This window comes from Sander lucioperca, chromosome 12 (assembly GCF_008315115.2).
Source record: "Sander lucioperca isolate FBNREF2018 chromosome 12, SLUC_FBN_1.2, whole genome shotgun sequence".
NCBI classification, from domain to species: domain Eukaryota; kingdom Metazoa; phylum Chordata; class Actinopteri; order Perciformes; family Percidae; genus Sander; species Sander lucioperca.
The window spans coordinates 10,370,443-10,397,285 of record NC_050184.1 but is presented as its reverse complement, the minus strand read 5'-3'; the positions used below and the strand labels follow the sequence as shown (position 1 = coordinate 10,397,285).

General features: G+C 42.3%; 1 protein-coding gene across 4 annotated transcripts in view; it reads left to right on the top strand.

The window, feature by feature from the left end:
• Window positions 1–26,534, top strand: part of LOC116040821 (helicase ARIP4-like) — a 77,167-nt gene extending 50,633 nt beyond the window's left edge. For all 4 annotated transcript variants that reach the window (XM_031286489.2, XM_031286490.2, XM_031286493.2 and 1 more), the window contains 21 exons: window positions 8,648–8,891; window positions 10,402–10,535; window positions 10,918–11,082; window positions 14,315–14,535; window positions 14,705–14,887; window positions 15,039–15,172; window positions 15,842–16,038; window positions 16,175–16,378; window positions 16,534–16,672; window positions 16,770–16,947; window positions 17,309–17,527; window positions 18,040–18,158; window positions 18,404–18,528; window positions 19,194–19,293; window positions 19,383–19,588; window positions 21,502–21,677; window positions 22,347–22,543; window positions 22,726–22,925; window positions 23,089–23,178; window positions 23,536–23,631; window positions 24,056–26,534. In XM_031286489.2, the coding sequence (XP_031142349.1) occupies window positions 8,648–8,891; window positions 10,402–10,535; window positions 10,918–11,082; window positions 14,315–14,535; window positions 14,705–14,887; window positions 15,039–15,172; window positions 15,842–16,038; window positions 16,175–16,378; window positions 16,534–16,672; window positions 16,770–16,947; window positions 17,309–17,527; window positions 18,040–18,158; window positions 18,404–18,528; window positions 19,194–19,293; window positions 19,383–19,588; window positions 21,502–21,677; window positions 22,347–22,543; window positions 22,726–22,925; window positions 23,089–23,178; window positions 23,536–23,631; window positions 24,056–25,155 (4,427 nt within the window). In that variant the 3' untranslated portion in view covers window positions 25,156–26,534. The remainder of the gene's footprint in view (window positions 1–8,647; window positions 8,892–10,401; window positions 10,536–10,917; window positions 11,083–14,314; window positions 14,536–14,704; window positions 14,888–15,038; window positions 15,173–15,841; window positions 16,039–16,174; window positions 16,379–16,533; window positions 16,673–16,769; window positions 16,948–17,308; window positions 17,528–18,039; window positions 18,159–18,403; window positions 18,529–19,193; window positions 19,294–19,382; window positions 19,589–21,501; window positions 21,678–22,346; window positions 22,544–22,725; window positions 22,926–23,088; window positions 23,179–23,535; window positions 23,632–24,055) is intronic.
• Window positions 26,535–26,843: the final 309 nt, after the last annotated feature.

Genomic DNA, 26,843 nt, shown 5'->3' with positions numbered 1-26,843 from the left:
TAATATGTATATTTTTGCTATCCCAAAGCAGAGGCTTATCATTTTTACCAACCTTCACAGATAAATACCCAAAAGGAAAGCAAAGCTGCTTTCTCACTGGCATTTTAAAAGTCAGCCGTTACACAATTCCCATTTCATTTTTCCAAAGCATGTTGAATAGCTACTGTGTATGGTCTCTAGTAGAGAGTTCACAACATTGATTCATTGTTCTCCCTGGAAATCACAGAAATTGCTCTGTATTATGTATGGATATTGTATCCCTCCATTTCCTGTCTTCTTCCTGGAATCCTGTGTGTGTGTGTGTGTGTGTGTGTGTGTGTGTGTGTGTGTGTGTGTGTTTTTCTTCCTGGAATCCCGTGTGTGTTCTCCGCCACAATGTAGTAAATATCTGCCGTCATCTATAATCTGCTTATGTAGACAGTTGGAGGGCGAGACCCAGACAGGCGGTCCACTTCTGTCATTCAGTTGATTGCAGTATGTAGGTCAGTGCAATGGGAGGAAAGTTCAGATATTAAAAGATGGATTTGTTTGTTAAGGAAGCCACTGGAAACACACACACACACACTCTTGACTGAAAACAGTGGATTCTTAGTTCAGTGGCTTTGGTTTGGGTTGTGGCTCATGGTTTTCTTTGGGCATTTTCACACCTGCCTTCTTTAATTCAGTTGAATCGAACGCTGGAGTTTAGTTTACTTGCAAAAAAATATGAAATACATGCAATAGAACTTAAAAACCTGAAAGACTTATTCAGTGTTCTCCCCTTTTACAAAAGAGGAAAAAACAATATACAACTAAAACATGATCATTCTCTACAAAAGATAAAAACAAGCAATATAACAAATAAACAAACAGAAAAACATACACAAAATGTGAAGATATATCGGGTAATTATACACAGATAAAGCAAGAAAAAAAGACGAGGCAAGAAAAAAGACAAGGCAAACAGAAACAAGCCTTTGAGTCAGACAATAAATACACTCAACAGAATAATCCCAACATAAGGTTTAAAATGAAATCAAAAGTTCTTTAACTGTGACCTGAAGGCTGGCAGAGACGTTAATGTTTTTAGTGACATATTCAATTAATTCCAAAGCAGTGGACCTCTATATCTGATAAAAAAATGTATGTCTTGATGTACGACAAATAGACAAATGGAAATCTTTTTTTTTTTTTTTTTTTTTGCCTAGTTGAGTGCGAGTGAAAATCTGAAAAAAATATCTGCAAGCAATCACACTCAGGTGCAGACCAAAACAACCAGACCGGAGTCCACTTACAAATAAACTCTGGTACGCTTCATTATGGTTTGTTTGTGGTGAGAGCATAAATCAACCTGATTATGTGTACTCCACAAGTTTAGGCTCAACGTCTCCTGTAGTCCGGTGTTTTTTGCAAAACTGCAGCAGCTTGCAATGTTTCTCTCGCAGAAATATACTGCACATAGCGGAGGAAAGTCTAGAGTAGTAATGCTAGCCATTAAGAAGCAGACTATGAGGACGTGCCACGCACGTTCGTCACTGAAGTAAGGGCTGGACTACAATAGAGCCGTTTGGAGCAGTTTGCGAACAGTGTTTTCTTCCTTAACAGGCACGATCTAGAAAAGGCGATTGATGCTTTTATTAGTTCAAGGTTGGATTACTGTAATGCTGTTTATGTTGGTCTGAATCAAACCTCCGTCTCACAACTTCAACTTGTGCAAAATGCTGCTGCTCGCTTTTTAACAAATACATCTAGATGTGCACACATCACTCCTGTTCTCTACACCTTACATTGGCTCCCTGTGCGTTTTGGAATCAATTTTAAGATTGTGTTTTTTTTCAAGGCCTTAAATGGCCTGGACTTGGAGTATTTGTCCGAGATTTTAACCCTGCATGAGCACAACCGGTCATTGCGGTCTTCAAATCAACTGGTTTTAGAAGTCCCAAGGTCAAGGTATAAACGATGGGGTGACCAGGCTTTTGCAGTTGCTGCCCCGAGACTCTGGAACAAGTTACCCCCTGATATTCGCACTATTACAGATGTAGTTCTTTTCAGATCCAAACTCAAAACCTATTTGTTTAGAATGGCTTTTAATACGTAGTAGTATTCTTGCTTCCTGATGTAAAGCACTTTGGATACCTGCTGGTTACTGTAAAGTGCTATATAAATTAAATATTGATTGATTGATTGATTGATTGATTGATTGATTTATGAAACAATGTTGAAACAAATACGCTGGTTCGACCATGGAGATGTGAGAAATATGCATTTGTCCAGAACACAGGACCTTCTTCCTGCATTTCCTTTTTTGCTCCTGTCCTGTCCTATCTGACCAATAAGCGGAGTTGGCGTTCTCGCGTGGTTTATAGTGATGCATTTTGGTTCAGGTTGACTCATCACCTGATTCAGACCAACGCAAATGACATAGGTGTAAAAAAAAAAAAAAAAAAAAAAAGGCCCTTAGAAACCGGATCTCAGAGGGGAGCTCACAGTCAGTTCTGTCTCATTCTGTAGTAATTATTATATTAATGGAGTAGCTCAGTAAAAATGTTTTATACGTTATAATCTTTACCGGTGTCTAGAGCTGCAGGGCAGTCAATCCATCTGTTGCAGAGAAGTTTTTTCTCTCTCTGAATAGCAAGAGATGGCTTACAAGAAAACCTTATTCAGTGCAGTCTCAAGCTGTTTTCATTACTGTTGGGCTATTAACAGTTTTTTTCAGAGCCAAGAGAACAGTCTGAATTTATCCAGTGAGGGTTCAAAGGGTTTTCACACCTAAGAGTAACACAAATTTGTCAGACCGCAGTGGAGTTGATGGAAAAACACAGTGACTACATTTACATGCACATAATATTCCGGTTTTTGCCCTTATTCCGAAAAAGACGATATTCTGACTAAGCTGTTTACATGGCTAATGAAAGTGAATATTTCCACTAATATTCCTGTTTACATGTAGCCGTGCAAAATACGATTTTTTCAAAGTTTACCAGCGGTGGCAGACTTGTTGGACCGTGCGAACACAGCGTGCCTCTTTCATTCCTTCAACCAGCTTCTTGAAAAGGTCAGCGTAGCGATGTGTGCGCATATCCAAAAACTGGTTGATATCCAAGTCTTTGATAATGTTTAAAAGTAGCTGTGTTTCTCCTTCTTATTGGGTCTGCAGCCCTGCAAACTGCTGGCTGGTTGGTTTGTGTACAGCAACAATAGCAACGCACAGAGCTGACCACAAGCCGTAAACAGGCAAGAGGCCGTAAACTGTGGTAAAACCCCCAATTGAGACGCATATTCAGAATGCGCTGTATACATGTCCAAACAATGCCTCTAAAATCCGAATAATACCGGAATATCCCACATGTTTTAATCAGAAAATGCTATATTCGCGGAAGGCCTTCATCGGAATATCCAACCGCAAAATGCTATTTACATGTCCGGTATCATATTCGGAATAATATTGGAATATTGGTGTGCATGTACTCATTGGGAGGTTTTCATATATTGTATATTGCTGCTTTTAGATGCTGTATACATTAATTCTGTGGTTGCAGTCTACTGTACACTATAGGGGGGTTCTATGTTTGGTTTTTCTTAGTCTTATTGTAGTGTTTTAATCTTTTCTGTGGTCTCTGTCCTATCTTTAAAACAGTGACACACTTGAGGAAGTGCATAGTTGCGGTGTTGTGATCGTCAGAGCCGCGCGAGGAGTTATACAAGACTTAACATATACATAGATGCTGTTATATAAAAATCCGGTTACATAACCATGTGGTCACAGAAGACATTTCAACCCCCTGCAAACCCCCTCAGAGAGAGAGAGACAGAGAGACAGAAAGACACAGAGACAGACTATTTTGTTGCCCACAGCCCCTCATTCTTTGGAGCCACATATCTCTCAAGTACATGTTGTGTTATTCTTTGTGTGAGGAGCAGCACGTCTCAGACCCACAGGGAGTGTCCAACAGAACAAATTAATGGCCTAGAAAATATGCTGCGGGTGCTTATTTACTCTGACACTTGCTGACTGCCGATGATTCAGCATTTCATCAAGACACGTTCTCACTTTCTCTGCTCAGTGTGCGTCTGTGGTGATGTAGGCCGAAGGCTCGACTGCCTTCATATTTGTATCAACTCGTTTTGCCCATGCATTGTCACGATTGATTTGGTTTCTCTTCCCGCTTGCATCTTCTCATTACCAGCAGCCAAATGTTTAAGTTTGACTCGGTCACCTAGCAACAATCGACTCTCAAACTCACAATTTTCACCTTAAGATAACACCTCTATTGGACTTGTGCACCAGGGAGTGTTTTTTCAATGAGTTAGGCACCCCTCTGAAGCTGAATGTAGACCATAATTTAAACCATCATGCAGTTTGTACCAAAATAGTTCTGTTTTTCAGTCTTCATTTTGGCGAAGGTGCAGCTACTTTCTTCTGTTGTTCTGCTGTCTGCATGTCGTAGCTTCGCGGGGGGGTGACACACACACACAAACACTGGCAAACACACCAGACGCCAGCCACCACGTCACTTCTGTTTACTGATAGCTATCGTTTACCTCAGGCTAATTAATTAGCTAGTAAGTGCCGATTTTTGGCAGCCAGCCTTCCAAAAGATAGAACAATGAAAAGAAATGTTAACCGATCATTAACCATTGACCGACAAGCAGGACACGGAGTCTCAGTTCACCTGTCCGGGAGGCTCTGACACATTTTCCGCACTCTGTGTCCGCGGACAGCTGTAGGCTTGTACCGGTTGTCGGACACATGCAGCATTTCAGTTGGAGGGCCACCGTTCTTGTGATGTAGAATCACTTCCACAGAACCCAAAGAGTGTGTGTGTGTGTGTGTGTGTGTGTGTGTGTGTGTGGGGCACGATTCAAGTTTCAGTTTCCTCAGTGGCGATGATGGAAGGATGTATGTATCTTGTGTATGTGATTGTGACTCTGTGTGTGCTTCCAGCACTGCTCCATGAAAAACAAAGTCACAGCTGCTCTCTTATGAATTCACCAGTTTCTGTTCATATCTCAGATCCTTCACCATCCTGACGTCTCCTCTAATTCTAAAGTCGATTTTAATCATGTGAGCACCTGGAAAGCTGATGCATTAATATAGTAGTTGTCTATATCCACGACGTTTCACTTCCGGGATTGCTCCGCTGCTGCTGGAAATTATGCCGGATGCATGTCTTTTCAGCCGGATGTCCGTTTCCTTCCCCTTTCTTTCGGAGTTTTATCTTGCACGGCTAAAACAACTTTTGAACGTACACATGTTCCACCAAAACAAGTTCCTTCCCGAGGCTATTTTGCAGTGACACGGTGGCTCTGTGCGGAGCTTAGCGCCGCCCAAGACGATTGTGATTGGTTTAAAGAAATGCCAATAAACCAGAGCATGTTTTTCTCCCATCACAGAATGCTCTGTGGGCTCACCAGACCCTCCTCTGTAGCGCCTTGGAGGAAGGTCTGGCAATGCGAGACTAATATAGTGACAGGATGAGAGGATATGGAGTTAGAGAGAAATTGATAGTACCTGGAGGTTATGAAACTTATTCTTGTTGTCCTTGTCTTATCTGCATGTTCTTTCTCTTTCTATGTAGTTCTTCTAGAAGTATTGTGTTATACTATGGAACAGTGATTGGCTGAACACCAGCTTGTACTCAAGGGGACAAATGTTATATAAGACTGACACCACTGTGTCCTTGCATTGAAGAAAAAAAACATACCTTAAAAGATAACGACCTTGCTTTCGCTTTTTAATTGAAAACTCAACTGGCTGGTCTTATATGGCAGAAAATACAGAACAATGCCCACCACAATCCCCTTGCTCAAGGTAGCATGTATTTGATTATTATTATTTCTTCATTTCTTTTTCTATTATTTGACAAATTTGTGACTATGCTGCATTTTTAAAATAAATACTATATATTTATGAAGTCGTAGTTCCCCACCATGACAATGTACACAAATATATTGTGTTCTTCGTTTGACTTTGCTTTTCACAATAAAAAGCAGAATGGGGGGAGAACATTTTCAGTTAATTGAATATTATTGCCAACAGCTCAACTTCTCTGGAGCACTGGAGACAGATGCATGAACACAAGCCAAACAACATAAAATGACGATGCTGATACTGAGTGTGTCTCTTCTTCCTGCTGCTCATTGGGGCAACCGGAGGTCCTTATCTTTTCTGAAACAGATACATTTCTCTGGTAAAACCATTAAAGTGGTTGTTAAATGTTAGGACTCTGTCAGTAACTGCGGCCAGTCTGTTAATGGCCCATTCCACTGCATCCCACTCCCATAAATCTACACTGAAAATCTTGTAAAACAGGTGTGCTTCCCTGCACTACAATATTATCTTTATTATTGTTTCTCTTATTTAGCAGAATAAGTGTGTGTGTGTGTGTGTGTGTGTGTGTGTGTGTGTGTGTGTGTGTGTGTGTCCACCTCCTCTCACTCTAAAGTGCATCTCTATTTCTCTTTGAATGATGACCTCGCTTTCATCTCCTCTTTCCCTTCCTGTCTGCCCCCTGAGTGTCTCTTTTGTGTGTGTGTGTGTGTGTGTTGAGGCTCTGTGCATTTCAGGAATCGTTATATAAGTGTTCTGTAAGGTGGAGCTGGAGGGAGGCAAGGGTAAAACAGGGATGTGTAAATCAAATCTGGGACATTTTCATGTGAAATAACTTGTTTCCCTGCTGTTATGTCTTGCTGATAATACACCAATTACCCTTACAACTTTTCATTCCTGGAAAACAAAATCATGTGTTTCACAGGTCCAAGATTTTGGACCCAGTCTGAAACAAACCTGTGGATAGTCTACCTGACCCTGATGTGCATTAGTTAATTTAAACAAATTAGACTGACGTGTGTATCTATAATTCTATAATAAATGACCTAGCCCAACTCCGGTTCAGGGTCAGGACTTGGTTACTTGCTGAGTGAAGCCTGTGAAGACCTCTAATGTAGCATGTCTGTCAAATTTGCCTGGGCGGACGTATAACAGCACTCACTCATTTGATATAGCAATGTTTGCAAGTGAGTTATTCGGAAATGCCACTCTGAGACACATAAGCACACCACACACACACACACACTAACTACTGAGACAGGCTGGTGTCATTAGCAGCCAGTTTGTTATCACGTAGATGGACTGAAGGCGTTTTATGTAAGTTGTTTTTCAACTCTCAGTGAGCTCATCGTTTGTGTGTGTGTGTGTGTGTGTGTGTGTGTGTGTGTGTGTGTGTGTGTGTGTGTGCGCGTGCGTGCGTGCGTGCAATGTGGGTAACTGAAACTCGGGTCTGTCAGTGTTTGTGTCCTGCCTTGTGTTTCATAAGCCGTCCATATTTATGATCCAGCTCTTACATAAGACTCAGATCTGGTTCAGTGTGTCTCTGCCTGAACAAGTGAGAGAGAGGAGGAGGCGAGAAAAAGAAAATTGTAGTACAGGCATTAGAAGATACCAAGAACTAGAAATATGGACTTACAGAAGGTTAGAAAAAAAGGTTGAGGAATAGAAAGAAGACTAGCAGAACAGAGTTAAAGGTGCCATATGGTGCCATTTTCATGATTTTCTTTATTGAAGTGTACTGAGGGCCAAAAGGAGAGGAATCTTCTTAATGGTGTTTTGCAAAGGTAGTTTAGCTGAAATTTGAATAGAATTGAAAAGTTTCCATTGAAAACACAGTAAACATGCATGATTAGAAAGATGTCCGCAGCTTGACAAGCAACACAAGTCCTGTTAAATTTAAGAATAGCTGCAAGGATTGGTTAAATGGTTAATTTCTTTATTTAATTGACGTCATCGGGGAGTTTTTAAAGCAGCAAAGGAGTGAGCTTCCGCCTTATGTTGGACCAAAATCAAAAGATATCTTTAATGATGGCGGCCAGTGATTACTTTATTTTGTCTGTTTAGAAAGAAGGATTGTGGTTTGTCCAAAGCTTTAAAAATTGCACAGCAGACTTTCAGTGAGAGGAGTGTTTCATCCACACCTATCTGAACCCATCTGATCCATGGACAAATATGTTTACCAAACACACACACCTGAACAGTAAACCTATCCTACTGGAAAGATAATAAAGAGCTGATACAGTAAAACTGCTTTACTGGCAGGATCTGCATGATTGACTGGGGATTGTTCACACCCCCTAATGATTCATTCATATGATTTATGTCTTACCGTTCACTGGCAGTTATAATTAAAAGGTGTGTAATTGCAAGTGCAATCAATGCTGAGAGCAGACACATACCAAGCCTAAAATACAGTGGATTCCTGGATGTGGCAGTTCCGAATATTTTTGATGATGTAAATGTCTTTGAGTTATGAAGAAAAAGGCAGTTTTGTGCCATTTCCCGTCAGTCACCAACTATTCAGCTTTTGTGACTTTGGCTCATTTGTGAAACGACACCTGGAACAGGTTCTTCACTTGTGGTAGGGCAAGCAGGGGGAAATGAATCGCACAATACTGGATTTTTAATGAAATTCACTCATGAAATGTAGCGTTATTTAGTGAAGAGAAAGCATAAACTGTAATCGTAAAAGTAGAAATGAAATTGATCTAGAATCATGGAGGATAATAATCTAAACTCATAGCATAATGTCCTGTCACAATGTCCTTTTATTTTTTTATTTATTTTACACTATAAATAACCATCACTTATTCTCTTCCCGTCTTCCTCACACAGACCAGTCCCACAGCGTCCCCTTCAGCTCCGAGAATGAGGCTCAGGGAGGTGAATCGGCCGCATGGCAGTGTAACCCTCCCCCATCTACCTCACCGTCAGGGGGGACGCTGGCCCGCCCTCCTCCCTCCCAGCCCACATCCAGACCCTGCTCGAGGCCGGCCAGCCAAAGCCCCTCCCCTCCCTCCGCCCTGACAGGAACCAAGAAGAGAAACTCCAAACCGGCACACATGAGACGCAACATCAGGTACTGAACTCAGCGTCCTCGCTTCAACTTGAAAGATCGCCTCAGTCGAATAGTGCAAATGGACGGACGCTTGTTTATCCTGTAGGGATGCTTAAGAAACTGCACACATAAACTGCAACAATTAACTCGCCACCTTTCTTTTTAAAGCTTTAGATGAAGAGTAATATTATAGTAAATTAATTTGGTGACGTACGTGTGTTACGTCAACCCGTTCTCACTCCCGCTTGGTCAGTGGCTCTCAGCGTCACATACTGATGCAAAGTCTGACACATGGGGCTGCTGTGATTGGTTGAAGTCGCAGGAAACTCCGGTTATTGGTCAAATTTGCTGTAAAGTTGCTGTGATTGGTCAAAATTGCGAGTCGCACCGAATTCACGGTGATTGGTTGAATTTGCGTGAATTGTTGCAATCGCGACATCGCAAATTCTTGGAGGGACTGAAAATGAAAACAAACCAGACTACAAGACTGAGTTTCTTTCAGCCATTCTTTAAACTAGATTTTAGAAAATGACTCAATGCTTGACAAGCACCAGTGAATCTTGAGATGAAAGGGATTACTACACAATCCCCTGATTATGTTTCTGCTGAGGTGCAGAGTAAACTCACACTCAACGATTATTGTATTTCTAATAACATTCACTGTTGGCTGAATAATAGGATTTATCATCTCTCTACTGTGTCTCTTCATGCCTTCTTCCTCTCTCCCCTCATGCTCTTGATTTCACTCTGGGTTTACTCTAATTTAAAGAAGAAACGCACACAGTCACTGATGATATCTGTCAATGATTATACGTACGCATGCTCACTCTGCAGCTTCGTTCCTCCGGCTGCCAACAACCATGACAAAGCTCAACCTCGAGTATGATGTTGCTTTTACGTAACAGCATCTTTACCATAACATCAAACATGTGTCACAGATTCAGGCTTCAGTGTTTGTGTATGCAAGTGTTAATGAAGAGAGTCATTTCTGTTAGAGTTACAAGGTGCTTGTCTATTACATTATAAACACGTATTAGCTAACTTTCTTCTAATCGGAATGTGTTCAACTAATGTATCATTACATTCAATTACAATAAATCCACTGTCTTATATCACGCTCTCTCTTAAATAATGAAGGTATGCAGCCGTCAAAATATTGGCAATTTTCTGTTTCTGTGGAAACGTATTGAGGGAGTGTCAGTTGGAGGCAGTGGCAGAATTAAACTAAAATAATAATCAATACAGCTTGATTGAGTGCTGATGTTTACACATGAAATCTGAGAGTTATTTAAATTTTAGGGAGCTTAAATTCTTGTACGGCTGGTTTATCAGAGGTTTTTCGCTAAAATCACAAAAGAAAACACTGTTTGATAGGATTCAGCATTTTATTACACATTAATGTGTATACGTTAAAAACCATGTGTTTCCCTGCAGTTAAATACAATGACGGTTATTACTTTGTAAAAACACACACACACACACACACACACACACACATAGAGTAATACAAATATTATTTTTCTCTGTGTAGGAAGTTACTGAGGGAGCATCAGTTAGAGGCAGTGACCAAAGCCGCCCAGCAGGACGAGTTGGAGAGGAGGCGACGTCTGGAGCAGCCGAGCAAACCGGATTTCCCCGTACCACTGCTGCCTGAATACACAACTGGTGAGAGCGTGTACCTCCAAAAAATGCTTCCATAAATACTAACAGCCTCCATGGGTCCACTGAACACTAATTCTCTGACATGTACATCATCATAAATTCCTAATCCCAACCATTGACCAAATGATTCAACCTGTAGGGTTCAACTATTGACATTGTCTTTCACTGTGGACAAGTAACGTGGCTGAAACGCCTACATATCACTTAAGAACTAACTGACTATTGTTTCCATCACCCCCATGCTTTCTCTCCTTACTCTCTCTTTTTTTGTCTTCCTTCCCTTTCTTTTCTTTCTGTTCCTTGTTGCTTCCCAATCTTCTTCCTTCTTTCCTCTTTTTTTTTTTTGACTCTTGATCTGCTGCATCGTTCCCCTCCTTCTCTCCAGGTGATGTGACAAAGCATGTGTCGGCATCAACGGCATCGCAGCAAGAAGTGAAGTCGGTCAGACAGGAAGTGATCTGCCTGGACTCCAGCAGCACTGGCATCAGCGAGGACGACTGCAAGACTAACGTACCCACCTCCGCAGCCAAAGAGCACACACGAAAACCAGGTGAGACTACACACTGCATACAGTCTTGGAGCAAATCAGATCAGCAACATTCCTCGAAGAAGTTGCTTCGGTATTACCTAATTTATTCATAATTTTCTGAAACAAATATTTGGAATGGAACGGTGTTTCCGACTTCTTCCTGCTATTTATAGACTCAAGTCTAATAACCTTGAAACAAAATGTGTTTTATTTTGTGTTTTAGGGTAAACCTGCTGACAGAAAAACAAACTTGGTTGAGGTAATAAGGACAGAGGAGTTCAGTTGCCTAAATTGTGCCCCACACATGCAAGGTCTCCGATACAGATTGCTTTTGGACCTTTTGATTGTGTAAGTGGGCTAGTAGGTCAGATGGCTGCGGGAGGTCATGAAAGTAAATAGGGACACAGAGCTGTGAAGTTAATTTATTACCCATCATCCAGTTGTATATTCTGAGCTGTCATCATAGCTAGGCAAAGCCTTAAATAGGCCAGATGCTTATTCTTAAAATGCCTAAACAGCCCAGTGTGAGCTTTGGTACAACGTATTTCAGATGTTGAGTGTTAAAGTTATTTAGGTCCAGTTTCTTTTTTTTTTCAAGATTATTTTTTGGGCATTTTTAGGCCTTTATTTTCACAGGACAGATGAAGACATGAAAGGGGAGAGAGAGGGGGAATGACAGCATAGGGCCACAGATCGGAGTCGAACCCGCGACCGCTGCGCCGAGGCGTAAACCTCTATATATGTGTGCCTGCTCTACCAACTGTGCTAACCCGGCCACATTTAGGTCCAGTTTAAAAAATATATATATTAAAGGATAGATTCACTGTTTTACAACTACGGATTCAGTAGAATGTTGTTTCCTATTATTTATCATCATGCATAACTGCTTTGTCCATAGCTTCAGTTTTGAGAAAGCTGACATTCTTTGGCAACTTAAAAAGTTCAACAAAAAAAAAATGATAGGTTACAGTGTTAAAAAGCAGAAGCTCACAGAACAGTCAACACCTGTATATACACAGTATATTCCACTCATGAAAACATTTTTAGCTGCGGACTACAGCACAAGCAGGAGGTTGTTTAAAATACAGCCTTGTATGTTTTACAATCCTTTTTTCAGTATAACATATAAAGATGTGTAAAAAAGATTTAAGCCCCTTTAAAATCTGTAACATTGCTGTTAAAGTAATGGTTTTTCAGTTTTCTATCATAGGTGTCCGTGAAAGGGCTGTGAATAGAGCTACAATCACGATATACATGAATGAAAGTTGAGAGTTTATGCAGAGAGTTCAGACTGATGGTCTGATGGTTAATGTGATTTTAAAAGGTTCCTTGTCTTGCCTTTCATTTTACGTTACATTCGGACATTTCAGCTGCTGAGTTCAACCACAGGCCATAAAGCCAATACACTGGTGCAATTTGAGGTCCCATACCTTGCTCGAGCATCAGTCTCTCAGAGATTAAGCAAAAAAGCCCTAATTGCCCCATGACAGCCATGCGTTTATTAAATTACACACTAGTTTCAAATTGCTTTCTGAGCCCAGGGGTCTGGAAAGTCGGCACATTAAAAGGCAGCTTCAGCTTGAATTTCTGGGGTAAATAACGGAAGATTGAAAGGCAACCCAAATCTGAATAAGGTTCAAAAAGCCTGATATCTGGGCCATATCTTGGGATGATTTTTAGGAATGAATGTTGATGATAATGTTAAGCATCACGCTGACAAAGACATTTAAGTGTTAAACACTAGATCTATCAAAGTAAGGGACTTCTATGCTCAGTAAAGACAATATAAAGGAAGTTTCGTTTTATTTAAAAAAACAAAATCTTCATTCATGCAGATTTCTTTAAATTCTCTCAAGGTTGAATGGACTCCACAGCGCTTTGAACAGTTAACCCAATTACTGAAAGTCTCCCTGCAAAATGTTAACAACCTAGGTCAAAAAGCTCCTCTGTGTGTGTGTGTGTGTGTGTGTGTGTGTGTGTGTGTGTGTGTGTGTGTGTGTGTGTGTGTGTGTGTGTGTGTGGTTTTCGTAGATTAGCAGCCATGTGCATCAGAATATTTAAAACCTTCTCAGGGTACATCCTGTGCCGTTCCCGTACTGCCTGAGTGCACACACACATTCACAGAGCCACTCAAACAGTCAACACAGTCAAACACACACTTTTAACACACACTCACACATACGTTCTGCGTTAAAAGAGGACGCAGGCAAACTGCAGGCCCACACAAACGAAAGAGAGGGAGAGGGACAGGAAGAGAGAGAGAGAGAGACCGATGGGATGAACCAACGAACAGACAGATAATGTGTAGATTTGGGAGCTGAGAAAGACATAAGTGAAGGAGAGAAAAAAACGAATGGAGGGAGGAGAGAGGAAGAGAGGTGAAGGGAGAGTGTGTCTGTGGGGCAGATCAGAGTGGGTCTGTAGTGCAATAAAGCTGGCTAATCCTGGTTATGGGCCAGAACACACACACACATAAAACACACACACTCGCAGTGGCACAGTCAGTGACATTTCTAGTTGGGGTTGCATAACCAGTCTCCCCCTCCACTTTAATCCTGCTTGTATAACCAGCCATTCACTGCAGTTATATAAGCGCTCTCTCTCTCTCTCTCTCTCTCTCTCTCTCTCTCTCTCTCTCTCTCTCTCTCTCTCTCTCTCTCTCTCTCTCTCTCTCTCACACACACACAACCCTCCTCTTCCTGTGGTGACCCTTGCAGTCCACCAGCTTGTGTAACTTTCAGCACTTGATACTATTGACGTTGGAGTCCTTTTTTTATCAGATATGGATTTCAGTCTGTCTGCCACACACACACACACACACACACACACACACACACACACACACACACACAGTGACGTCCATGTTTGATGTTGGTCAAAGTTGGTAAAAGTTACTTCGTTTTTCTTTTGTTCAGTTTTTTAGTTATCCTGTGATAAAGTTTACAAGTTTTTTCATCAAAGTGTTATTAAAGTCTGATGAGAAACACATGCCCCTCCTGAATGGTCTATAATAGTACAGTATATAATATGTCCATAAGACCTCTAATTGAAATATTGGAATTTCTTTTAATAATTCTCCAATATTTCCTTTTAGTTAATGTGGATAAAGTGTGCTTAAATATATATGTGAAAGCAAGGTCAAATCCTTTTCTTTTTGAGATCAAAACGTGTTTTCTAAACTTGGATGTAGAAAAACAGTTTGCAAGACCTGCAGTGTAACTTTTTGGAAATCTCATCTCCTCCTTCCGGGCAGATGTGATCGATCTGAGCTCGGACGAGGACGACTCCATCGTCCACCTCAGCAGAGAATCCACCATCGAGGAAGAAGAGAGCGAGCAGAGCGGCGCGCACGTCAATGACGCCCTTAACCGAGTGGACAGCCAGGGCAGGGTGCTGGTCAACCTGAACCATCCGGCTGCAGAGGACGACATTTTCCTGTCAGCTCAGCTGGCGCGAGCAGTCAAACCTCACCAGGTATTATTACTGCTGCACTCAAAGCAAATGCTTGGTCCTTTGATTTCTTTCTTATTTTTTTACTATGCCATCAAGTCATACTGTAAGAATTACCTTCTTTCTTGACCTTTTTGAAGTCAGGGACAGCCGGCTCAATTCTCCGTCTCTGTCCTTCCCGTCTCCTCCTCAGATCGGTGGAATCCGTTTCCTGTACGACAACCTGGTGGAGTCGGTGGAGCGATTCGGCAGCAGCAGCGGATTCGGCTGCATCCTCGCTCACAGCATGGGCCTGGGCAAAACGCTGCAGGTCATTTCTTTCATCGACGTCCTGTTCAGACACACCCAGGCTCACACCGTGCTCGCCATCGTACCTGTAAGCACCTGTAGACTGGAATACAAGGAAATGTGAAGGGTCAATAAGTACTCAGATGTAGACACACAGTATGATGATAAGAATATTGATCAAATCAGACTGGAAGACGATGAGGCAATTGACTCAGATTATTTATATACTTTTATCCCAGGTGAACACACTGCAGAACTGGCTGTCAGAGTTCAACATGTGGGTCCCGCCCCTGGAGGCGTTACCTCCAGATACTGACCCGGGACTGGTGACGCCTCGTGCCTTTAAAGTTCACATCCTCAACGACGAACACAAGTGAGTGACAGGAACAAGAGCATTTTTGTTAGTTTTTAAGCTCTTCCTGTGTAAAGCCTGAATCCTTTCACCTACCTGCTTACTTACCCATACTTTTTATGATTTTTTAAAATCTGTGTGTGTGTGTGTGTGTGTGTGTGTGTGTGTGTGTGTGTGTGTTGCAAAATGAGTGTACAATTCTCGTTATACAGCCATGTCTGAGAGTGACACCATAGCCTCATTCTGTCTCACTTCAGTTAAAAATGAACAAAATTAGCAAGCATTTGTTCCTACTGTTCAAGCACTACTCTGAAATTGTTATTATTCATAATGAATTGGTAATTTATCACAATTAGATGATTGATTACAATACTATTTATTCTGGTTTTTTCTCTTTAATACAATATAATCTTGTAAGCCATCACTGAGAGAGCAAACCGCTCCAACACTGCATTTTACATTGTGTGCCACTGGGCTGGTTTATTCAGTTCTGATAAATTTTATGTACTTTTACGTTTTGTACAACTATCTGTATTGCTTTGGGAGAGCACAAACAAGGAGAGGGTGGTGTTCATTCTGTGCAAATGGACCAGTGATTCAAAATATAGTAAGAAATGTGTAAAATCCAAAATTGAGGTATTTCAAGAAACACAAGCAGTAACTTTATTTACCTTTTCTTACCTTACCTAGGAACACAACGACCAGAGCCAAGGTGGTGGAGGACTGGGCTCGGGACGGAGGGGTGCTACTGATGGGCTACGAGATGTACCGCCTCCTGTCGCTGAAGAAGAGCTTTGTGGCTGGGAGGAAAAAGAAGACCAAGAAAACAACGGGGCCAGTGGTCATCGACCTGGATGAAGAGGACAGGCAGCAGGAACTGCTCAAAGGTGGGAGAGGAGGGAACAAAGAGGAGTAGAAAATGGAGGGGAAATATGGGCAAAATCTTTTTAATATATGCTACTTTTTAAAGCACCAAGGTGGAATATCATTGAAGGTATTTTTGCCCATTCTCCTCTCCTCCAGGTATTGAGAGAGCCTTGGCCCGGCCTGGTCCAGACGTGGTCATCTGTGACGAAGGCCATCGCATCAAGAACTGCCACGCCAGCACATCGCAGGCTCTGAAGAACATCCGAACCCGACGCCGCGTGGTGCTGACTGGCTATCCACTCCAGAACAACCTCATCGAGTACTGGTGCATGGTCGACTTTGTCCGACCCGACTTCCTAGGTATGGTACAAGATCAGCGTTTTGTTTCAGGAATTTTTTTTACTAAATGCTCCCTGAGATTAGCATGAAGATGTTGGTCATCAGAAGACTGATTTGGTCGCTTGTTTTCCTGTTAATCTTCTCACTACAGTTTTTATTTCCTATATGTATCTCAGGTACACGGCAGGAATTCAGTAACATGTTTGAGCGTCCCATTCTTAACGGGCAGTGTGTGGACAGCACGCCTCAGGACGTCCGGTTGATGAGGTACAGGAGCCACGTCCTGCACAGCCTGCTGGAGGGCTTCGTACAGAGGTGAGACAGCTGCCTTTATAAATCAACAACTAGGTCCCTTAAAGATTTAATAGAGAATACAAAGGTATACAAAATATTGTACGTGTGTTTATTCCAGGCGAGGTCATGACGTCCTGAAAGACCAGCTGCCCTCTAAAGAGGAACATGTGATCCTGGTGCGTCTGTCTCCCCTGCAGAGGGCGCTCTACACAGAGTTCATGAACCGCTTCAGAGAAGCAGGAAACTCCGGCTGGCTCAGCCTCAACCCACTGAAGGCTTTCTGCGTATGCTGCAAGGTGAGGAGGAGGGCATGTGTGTGGAACGCTACCTAGATTCAAAAGGACCTTTTATTTAACATCTATGGTAGATGTCTTCAAAATTTGCATCTGCACTAGGTACAAATGATTTTTTTAAATAATCAGAGTCACACATTTCAGAGTCATTTTATCTGCAAGTACAGTATAAACATTGAAATTACTTCTACAAATGTCTTGTTGCTCTGTCTGAGTCCCTGCCGTACGTAATACTGTTGCACAAGTAACCATCTAAGTCAACAGGCCTCTGCACCAAGTTAAATTCCTGTATATTTATCATACTTGGCAAATCCAGTGATTGCTGCCTTGAGTGTTTTCACACCGCTGACCTCCTGTAATTCAGATTTGGAACCATCCAGACGTGCTGTACGAGGCCTTACAGAAGGAAAACCTGGCCAGTGACCAGGACTTGGACCTTGATGAAATCACTTCCACAGGTCCCGCCCGATGTCCAACTGCACCCAATCAAAAGTCCAAGCGCCTGGAGAACCCTAACCCCATTGGTGGACTGAGTCTCAACCAGCTACAGGAGAAAGCCAATCAGGTCATCACTTACGAATGGGTATGTCAAAAGACTCTTACTACTACGACTCTTCTACAAAAGAGTTTTACAACTAATTTAATACGTTTGCTGCCTTTAACATAAACCTGCATAATGCATTTTTTTTTTTTAAGAATGCCACCAATGCTTTCAACCGAAATCTCAGTCAGGTCGTAAACGGAACATTATGTTCCCCCTTACTGAGATGCTGCTGTCGGTTCAGTGCTGCCACCCACAGTATAATGAAGAAAACTACAAATAGATGCTCAGTAGTGCATGGTATGCTTCTTTAAGACATCATTAGGCAATCGTTTTGTATCAAAACATTTAGAACAAGTTAAATCCCACAATATATGTTGCATTGAATAGTGCGAAGTTAAGCACTTCATTAGAATTCACATCTTTGTTCGTTGCCTCTCCTCGCTTATAAGCAATTTAACCTCACTTCCTTTAAGTCTGTAAAGGTTTATGAATGTAAAGGGGGTTTTTAATAGTACAGTACATTTTAACAGTCTATCTCTTTGCATGACCAGGCAAAGGACATCATGTATGGCTACAAGCCCGGCCTCCTGGAGAACTCCGCAAAAATGGTGCTGCTGTTCCATCTGATAGAGGAGAGCGTCAGGAAGGGAGACAAAATCCTCGTCTTCAGGTACAAGATCAGACACACAAGAGCGCTTCAGCTGGATTTTTATCAATTCTTTTTTTTCTCAGTTATTTCCACACTCATGTGATATACCAAATAAACCAAAACTGTAACTAAACAAATTACAAATTACTAAGTGGGAACCTAACCTCAGCTTTTATTTTCTGATTTAGTTAAATTCCACTTTACATTACTGAAGCTTCCGGCATGTGATCCAATCCCTAATTTTGCCATTTGTCTTTCTCCTGCAGTCAGAGTCTGTCCACACTGACGGTGATTGAGGATTTTCTGGCTAAGAGACCAGTGCCTCCCTCGCCCAACACGTCCAGCAGAGACAGACCCAACCAGAACTGGGTCCGCAACCTCAACTACTACAGTAAGTGATCAGTAATTATGATTTAAAGATGTTTTTCCTTGTTCAGTATTTGGTCCAATAAATATCCCAAACTAGAAACCTATTAAGGCCCAGTGACAGGTGACACATATGTTGTGTGTAGTTCAGTGGAACATGGTCTGAATATTCTGTACAGTTTACTAACTCAGTTTTTCTGCCACCAGGCTTAACTAATGGTAAATTCTCATAAATCTGTTATTTTTCTTGACTGTATTTCTGACTACAGTAGTTTGGGTGTGCAGTGGTACTGCTCCTCTAATTGACTTACAATGAGTGCTGCCATCTCCTGGTGTTTCTTGATAATAGACTTTGATTTATGGTTTTCCACAGGCACAGAAAGGAATTCATTGTAGAGTTCCTGTTTGTGTATTTCAGAGATAAATGGCTGTATCCACAAAGTCACTTTGTCAACCTAGTAAAAGTGAATTGAGTTTAACTATGTGCACGGGTATCTTATTTTGCACAAATGTTTTCTTTATTCAGAACTTGTGTCCTCTGCACACAGTTGTTGTTTAATTTTACCTCTAGATTATATATAATAGCAGGAGGAGAATCAAATCCCCAGGGATACAATTGCACTATATAGTGAAGCCACCCAGTTTGTCAGGACTCTTCTAACTCTCCATTGGTTGTGTGATGTTTTGAAGGACTGGATGGGAGTACAGCAGCCTCAGAGAGAGAGAGACTGATAAACCAGTTCAATGATCCGTCCAACACCTCAGCATGGGTCTTCCTGCTGTCAACCAGGTAAAACGCACAATAACAGTAATATTATTGACAGAAAATGGATGTGAAAGGTCGGGACATTATATGACAATAAGAAACATAACCCTCAGGGCTGGTTGTCTGGGCGTAAACCTGATTGGGGCGAACCGTGTGGTGGTGTTTGACGCCTCCTGGAACCCATGCCATGATGCCCAAGCCGTGTGCCGCGTCTATCGCTACGGGCAGAGGAAGCCATGTCATATCTACCGGTTGGTTTGCGACTTCACGCTGGAGAAGAAGATCTATGACCGTCAGATCTCCAAACAGGGCATGTCAGGTGAGTCAGAGAAGGCATTTATGACTTTGTTTGAATATTTAGGTGAGAATTAGTCTCGCTTTGCCAGGGTCTGGCTAGTCCACACAGCATTCCGGGATTGGAGAAAAACATGCTCCGGTCTATTGGCATTTCTTTAAACCAATCACAATCGTCTTGGGCGGTGCTAAGCACCGGGAAAAGCTGCGGTGCTGCTGCAAAATAGCCTCGGAAGGAACTTGTTTTGATGGAACGTGTACGTTCAAAGGTTGTTTCAGTCGTGCGACAGAAAACTCAGATTGGACAGATGGTCTAGCTAGCTCTCTCGATTCACCCTGCAGAGATCTGAGAAAAGGTTAACCGTAGTCCTCATATATCGACCAGAGTTTAATATGCCGACACAATGGAAGCCCAAGGCAACGGATATCTGGCCTGAATGAGTGAAATCCGGCGGAATTTCCGTTGGAATCCCGGAAGTGGAACGTCGAGGATATAGACTAGCAGAGAACGAATCTAATGTAGAGTTGTTTTCTGTGGTGGGATTTTCAGAAACACCATGTTGTGGTATGATGAGAAAAAGGGAAAGCTTAGACAACATCAGGTCATTCATAGGTCACAGGTCAGGGGACGAGAATATTCGGCCAGTCTCTTATAACCAAACCTGTTATATATAGTTACGTTGTCTCTCTACAGATTTAGTGAATCTAGGCAGCTGTATGATAAAGGAATTTTTTGTCTCAGGACTGTCTCCTTTTGGAGGTCGGTGGACCAGCCACATTTTAGCATACTTCCCAGAGAAAGAGAGAGGGGCTGAATTAGGCTTTAGCATCTGTGTTTAGGCGCCTGCAATATCTTTGTTTACCTTAAAGGTTCAGCTAAACAGAACGCCTCCAGCATGAGTTTAAATACACCTTCAGGAGGACAGGAACTTCAGAGAGTTGGGACGGCACTGCACAATAACACACCGTGGTTATACTGTACTGCCTGCTTAATTGTCTCCTCAATTGAGTGTTCATTAAATGCTCCTGTGTAAGTCCTCAAGGTCTCCCCAACCTTCTTCACATAATGTGAAATGAGTTGTGCTGCTCCTGAGTTTTTCCTTAACATTTTCGTTTTGCTGTTATTCATACCAAAGATGGCGTGGTAGAGTTTGTGGGCATTTGTAAAATAGTCTTATTCCTTACAGATAAGCATTATTAATTATATGCATGATAAAAGCATTATTCAATTTCAATCATTTCTTTTTGGTACATTAAATGCTTTTCGGTACATTTTTGCAACATTGGTTCTATATTTTTATTTTCTATTTGACGTCCTGAGAGTCCCGGCCGAAATAGCAGCACAATCACACTACACGAACCAACACAGAAATAAAATGAGGGGAAGGGAGGAAGAAGAAAAAAGGAACTGAACAACGTACAAAACCGATCAAAATGGAAAATAGAAAACATTTTAAAACACAATAAGCTTAAATTAAATTTCTTCATGGATATACAAATATTGTGTACCCCGTCTTCTCTTTCATGAATAACCTGTATAGTAAATATTACTGCCTTCAGCTGACAGCACTGTCAAACATCTGTCAGTAATCAGACTCTGTCAAAACCCAGTCCAGGCTCTTCTGTGTGAACACCCAGCAGACAGACCAAAAAAAAACAAAAAACTAAACAGTCAGCTTTGTGTTGAAACCAGAGTTCTTGTGCCAAGAGGTTCTTGTCTGACACAGTAAACTAAGTAAGCTTTGACTGGCAAGACAGATTGAGGCCGCTTATGCTTTGGAGAGCTGTAGGAAATCAGCGGGGTTTTTTTCTGGTCAACAGTTGTTTTTTTTACAATTTGCTCTCTTTTGAACTCCCATCATTTCCTTTCTCCTCCTCTCTGTCCAAACATCCCTCTCCTCTGGACCCTTCGTTTTTCTCTCTCCTTCCCTCCATTAGACCGGGTGGTGGATGACCTGAACCCTGTGCTGAACTTCACCAAGAGGGAAGTGGAGTCTCTTCTTCACTTTGTGGAGGAGGAGCCGGACCCATCACAGGTCCAGCTGCAGCCCCACGACAGCATGGAGAGCGTCCTCAGGAAGGCTCTGCTCATCTATCCTCACCAGGTTACTAAGGTACATGAATGGAGGAGACACTGTCGCTAAATGCCTACAGGTGCTTTAAAAGAAGGACGTGTGTGTGGCCCTGCATACAGTTTTTGCATTATTCATTGTGGTGAAGTTTAATTTTCAAGTAGGCTGTCCAAGAGATGACTGGCAGTCCTCTGCTTATTCAATAAGTCACTTGCGATAGATAAATAGATTATGTGGCAATGGAAATGTCAAGACTTGTCAAACTTATCATACTTACTCATTAATTATCCATGGAAATCCATTTGTTGAATAAATCTGAGGTGAGAACTACGCCAAGCAGTTGCAGTCACGCTTTGCTTTATATTTTTAACACTGTTTTTAAATAGCTCATGAGGTTCTGCAGTTTGAAAGGTGGTAATTCACCTCATAATTAAACCAGCTGGATTCTCAGTGGATGTTTTCCAGACTAAACTCTCGCAGCAAAAACTGAGCTCACAAGATTTTAAGCTTGCTTTGTGAGGCTAAGAATCTCTCATTTGGAACCTTTCATGTGTTTAATTGCAGCTAATTCACTGGTATGAGCAAGGACAAATTCCATTTACTTATAATAATTGACTTTATTTTCACTTGTATTCACTTAGATGTTTGCATTCTAAATTCCAATAAGCTCCTCTGCTTCTCTTACATATTTTTCTTCATTCTACCTTCCAGCAACCATTCCCCCACGAGTCGCTGCTGATAGACCGCAGGGAGCTGAAGCTGAGCAAGGCTGAGAAGAAAGCAGCAAAGAAAGGTTACGAAGAGGAGAAGAGGGCGTCTGTGCCATACACCCGCCCTTCCTACGCTCACTACTACCCTGCCAGTGACCAGAGCCTCACTAACATCCCCGCCTTCAGTCAGAGGAACTGGTCAGTGACTTACAGCAGCAACAAAATATACTATGTATTTATCTATATATAGATACTCTCTGAATAAAAAAAGAAGCAGCTTTCATTATGAATTGATTAGCAATATTTAAACCTGGTTTTATGAACACAACAACTAATGAACTAATAAATAAATAAATAAATAAATAAATAACTCTGCTCAGGCGACCACCTCCGTGTACTGAAGAGAAGCCCGGGGCCAGTGTCCGGCCAGTCCAGTCAACTCCAGTTCCCATGACGCCCCGTCAGGCATCTGCAGGCTCTGACCCAGGCAATGACTCGTCAGGATCCAGCCTCGGAGGTTTTCCTATCAACTGCCTGCAAAAAGCCGGGGTGTTTGTACAGAGGATCGTCACCACTACTGGTAGGCAAACTGTGCATGTATTTGATCTTATCTTTTACTTTGTCTTCATTTTATGAATGCTTTTTTCCCCCCCAAGAATCCTCTACTCGCCATGACATTGGATGAGGAATAGTTGATGTTTCTATCTACTCCTGGTAAATTAGTCTTTCTTGGTCTCTTTCAGACATCGTGATTCCAGGCACCAACAGCTCAAAAGATGTCCAGGCCAGGATCACTGCTGGAGAGAGCATCCACATCATCAGGGGCACCAAAGGTACAATAACTCTTTACTCTTGAAAACATTTGCATGTTTGCCACTATAATCACTTAATCATTTAAATCTTTGCTTGTTCTACCTTTTCAAATGTGATAATTAGCCGTTTTTTTTCCCCCCATTACACATGATACTAAACTGAATATCTTTGGGTTTTGGACTGTTGTTCTGACAAACCAATGAATCAATTAATGGAGAAAATAGTCTGCAGATTATTAATGAAAATAATCATCAGTTGTAACCCTATATGCAATCCCAATGCTGCAAAAGCATCTTCCTAAGAACCTTCACTTAATGTAGCAGGTCAGGGTAAACTCTGTGTGTACTGATCATTTCTTTCACCTGTGTCTGTTTTAGGGACTTACATCAGGTCGTCTGATGGTCGAATCTTTGCCATCAGAGCGGCTAATAAGTCCAAGACTGCAGGGGAGAGTTCTACAGCGCCACCCAAAGGTAGGATGATCTATTACCAGAACTGACTTCCACTTAAAGCAGAGAGAGCAGAGAACGTTTTTATGCCAAGGACCCCTTAGCTGAAAAAGAGACAGAGTAGGGACCCCCAACTACATGTACCCTACTGTGTAGAGCCTAATGGTAGAATTATTTTAATGTATCTTTTCAGACATTTTAATTTTTTTTTGAAAAAAACAAACTTCCAAAACATAATTTTTTTAATATTTGGCAGCCCCCCTGCACTAACTCTGAGGACCCACTAGGGGTCACGGACCCCCCTGTTGAATATCTCTGACTTAAAGAGCCTTGGTTAGACCAGCAGAGATGTAAAAATATAAGGAACAAACTATTATTGACATTATGATATTATTTAACCGAACCCAGTCCAAAAGCTAATATCTAACCTCCTGTTTCATCTTTTCAGACTCCCAGGCTGTACCAGAGGAAGTGTCAAACAAAGGCAGTAACGGTTGCCTGTCACCTGACAGGAAGCAGCAGGTACCCTTCAAGACTGCACCCCGCCCTCTTTCACCTGACGGCCCAGAGATCATCAGCGAGTTGCAGCGCTACACGGGTAGCACTGGAGCTGGCCCCGCCGCAGACTCCGGAGCTCAGCCAGAGAGGGCAGCAGAGGGCAACATGAACAACCTGCCTTCCACCAAATCGGTTCAGACCAATGGCAGCAGTGGGAGCAGTTTTGCTCCTGAAAATATAAGCCACCATGATGCCTCTGTGATTAGTGTAATCCAGCCCAACATGGACGCCACTGCAGCCCAAGACCTGAGAACAGGTTCCAAGCGCAATGCTTCTCCCCCGCCCCTGGATGAGCGGCCCAGTAAGCAGCCCTTTGCAGGTAAACACTCCTCAGCCCCTCTGGCCACACAAGGCTTCCCCTTCACCGGGGGCTACGGCCTCCCTCCTCTCGGCCTCAACCCTGGCATGTTGGGTGGATCACTGGGCCACCCGCTCTTCATGGGGGCAGGCTCGCCTTACTTCCAGCCCCCCCACACTCAACTGGGGGATCCCAGTTACACATACCCAGATCTGTTCAGCTTTGGCGGAGCCAGCGCAGTCCCCACCTCCTCTTCCTCTTCCTGCTCAACAACCACTGCGGCTGCCGTCTCATCTTCCTCATCATCTTCTGCATCAGTCAAAGCTGCCAGTTCCGTTCCAGGAGCCCTGCCGCCGTTTATGCTTTGCCCCAGCATGGTGGGCATGGCTGGGATGCTCCCAGCAGGCTTCCCTCTGTCTTACAGTCAGTCTATGGCTAGTCTCTACACAGGCTCCATGCTCCCTGGAGGGCTGCCGGGTCCAGCCGCCACTCCTGGTCCAGCTGGAGCCAGCTTCCTCTCCCAGTACCCTCCCACTGCTGCCTCCAGTTCCTCCTCATCTTCTCCTTCATCCTTTTCCCCTTCAGCGCGGTCTGAGAGCTGCCGGGGCCCGGTGCTGATTAACTGCGGGATTGTCAGCAGCGCCAGCAGCTCTGATGATGACGATGATGTAATTGAGGTGAGGGGACAGTGACAGACGAATGATGTGGTTGTTTGAGCAAGCTTGATTCAATTTAGAAATCATCAAAATGGGATGGCATCCTGTTTGCCGGGCTTCAAAGGGCCTGTGCCCGAGGCCGTGAGGGAAATGGACAAAAAAAAATGAAAGGCAACTGACATGTTGACAACTGAGCCCCTGCTAAAGTGTTTCCTCTGTTCGTCTCTGCTGCCTTGGAGAAACAGTCTGAATGGGGATTGAACAAAGACTGGACACCGAGCGACAAATCTTAACACTGACTGTCAGAAGATGAAACCAGGGGAAGAAGAAAATGAAAATCGGAGGACTTTGGGCTTCCAAGTTTTTGTCCAAAACTGGCATTGAAATACTAATCACTGGACTTAGAACTGCTGAGTGTGGGCCTGCAGTGACCACAAATGGCCTCTAGTTGTAGTGTTGACTTTAGAGATTCTAGTTCTGCAGCTTTGCAAAATGTCAAGACTCTTTTTGCTTTTTTCAGCTAATCAAAAAGATGACCGTAGCGTGGATTTGCTTTAAAAAAAAAAAGTTTGAAAAATAAGTAAGCTGGTAGAAACGTTTGTTAAATATCAGTAACTGAAATGGTATTCTTCGTTAGTTGTTAAATATTGCTACTGAATATTTTCTTCAAATGGTAAAAAGAATCAAAAAAGATCAAACTGAACTTTAAAAAAAAAAAAAAAAAGCATTTTGATTGAACAGAATAATTCACTGCCAGGACAGGGGGTATTGTACGTTTTTGTTTTTGAAGAAAAAAATACTACAGAAGCGGGATCATCTTGGATTATTGAAGAGGCGGTTGAGGCTTGATGAGGTTAAAGGCAATTACTGCAACCTTAAAACTGTAATGAAAGAATGTATGCCTAATCAAATGCCTTTAAACCAGGCCTTTTTTTTTGAAAAGACTCCTATTCAAGCATCAGACGTGGGAAGATCTGATTTTTCTTATTTTGTGCATTTTATATTTATGTAATCTCTTTTGATTTTTAAAGAACAATCCTTGCCTAAAGACAGCCAGGTGAAAATGAGAAGGAAAAAAAAACTGTGTTCTTGTGAAGTGTCCTCCTCGTAGCGGAGAAACAACCAACACAAAATGCCTTTTTGCCTCCATCTTTCTGAATGTTAACTGTGAGAGAGAAGGGGTAAAGAGAGACAGGCGGTCACTGCGGCTCTCTGAATCTCACCCACAGTCTTACTGTAGCCTAGCGAAAAGCGATGCAAAACACTCACTCAAGCCTATATATGTATTCGTACAACCCCAGAGGAATGAATCTTGCAGACCCCAAGTTTTGGTTACGCTTGTCTCGTTACTGTGTTCGTGTCTGTGTGTTGTTTTTTTCTTAAGGGTTACAAAAGGAATCGTTTAAAAATTTGAAAATAAGAAACTTGTGTGACTCGGTTTGGTAACTCGTTCTGACGACACAGATTCCACCTCTCTGCTCTGCTGTTTTTTTATTTCCCTCTTTCATCTCATTTTGTGAACAGAGGTCATTGTGAAACAGATTTTTTTTATTTTATTTTTTTTTATCGAAGAGATGGAAAAAAAAAAAAAGAGAAATGCACAAGCACATCAGAGACCTCCATGGAAGAGGATTGTGTCTTAAGAGACTAAATAACAATGTAGAGCAGAATTAAAACTCCACCACAGCAAATGCGCTGTCTCTACAGCATCCTCACAGCTGCAG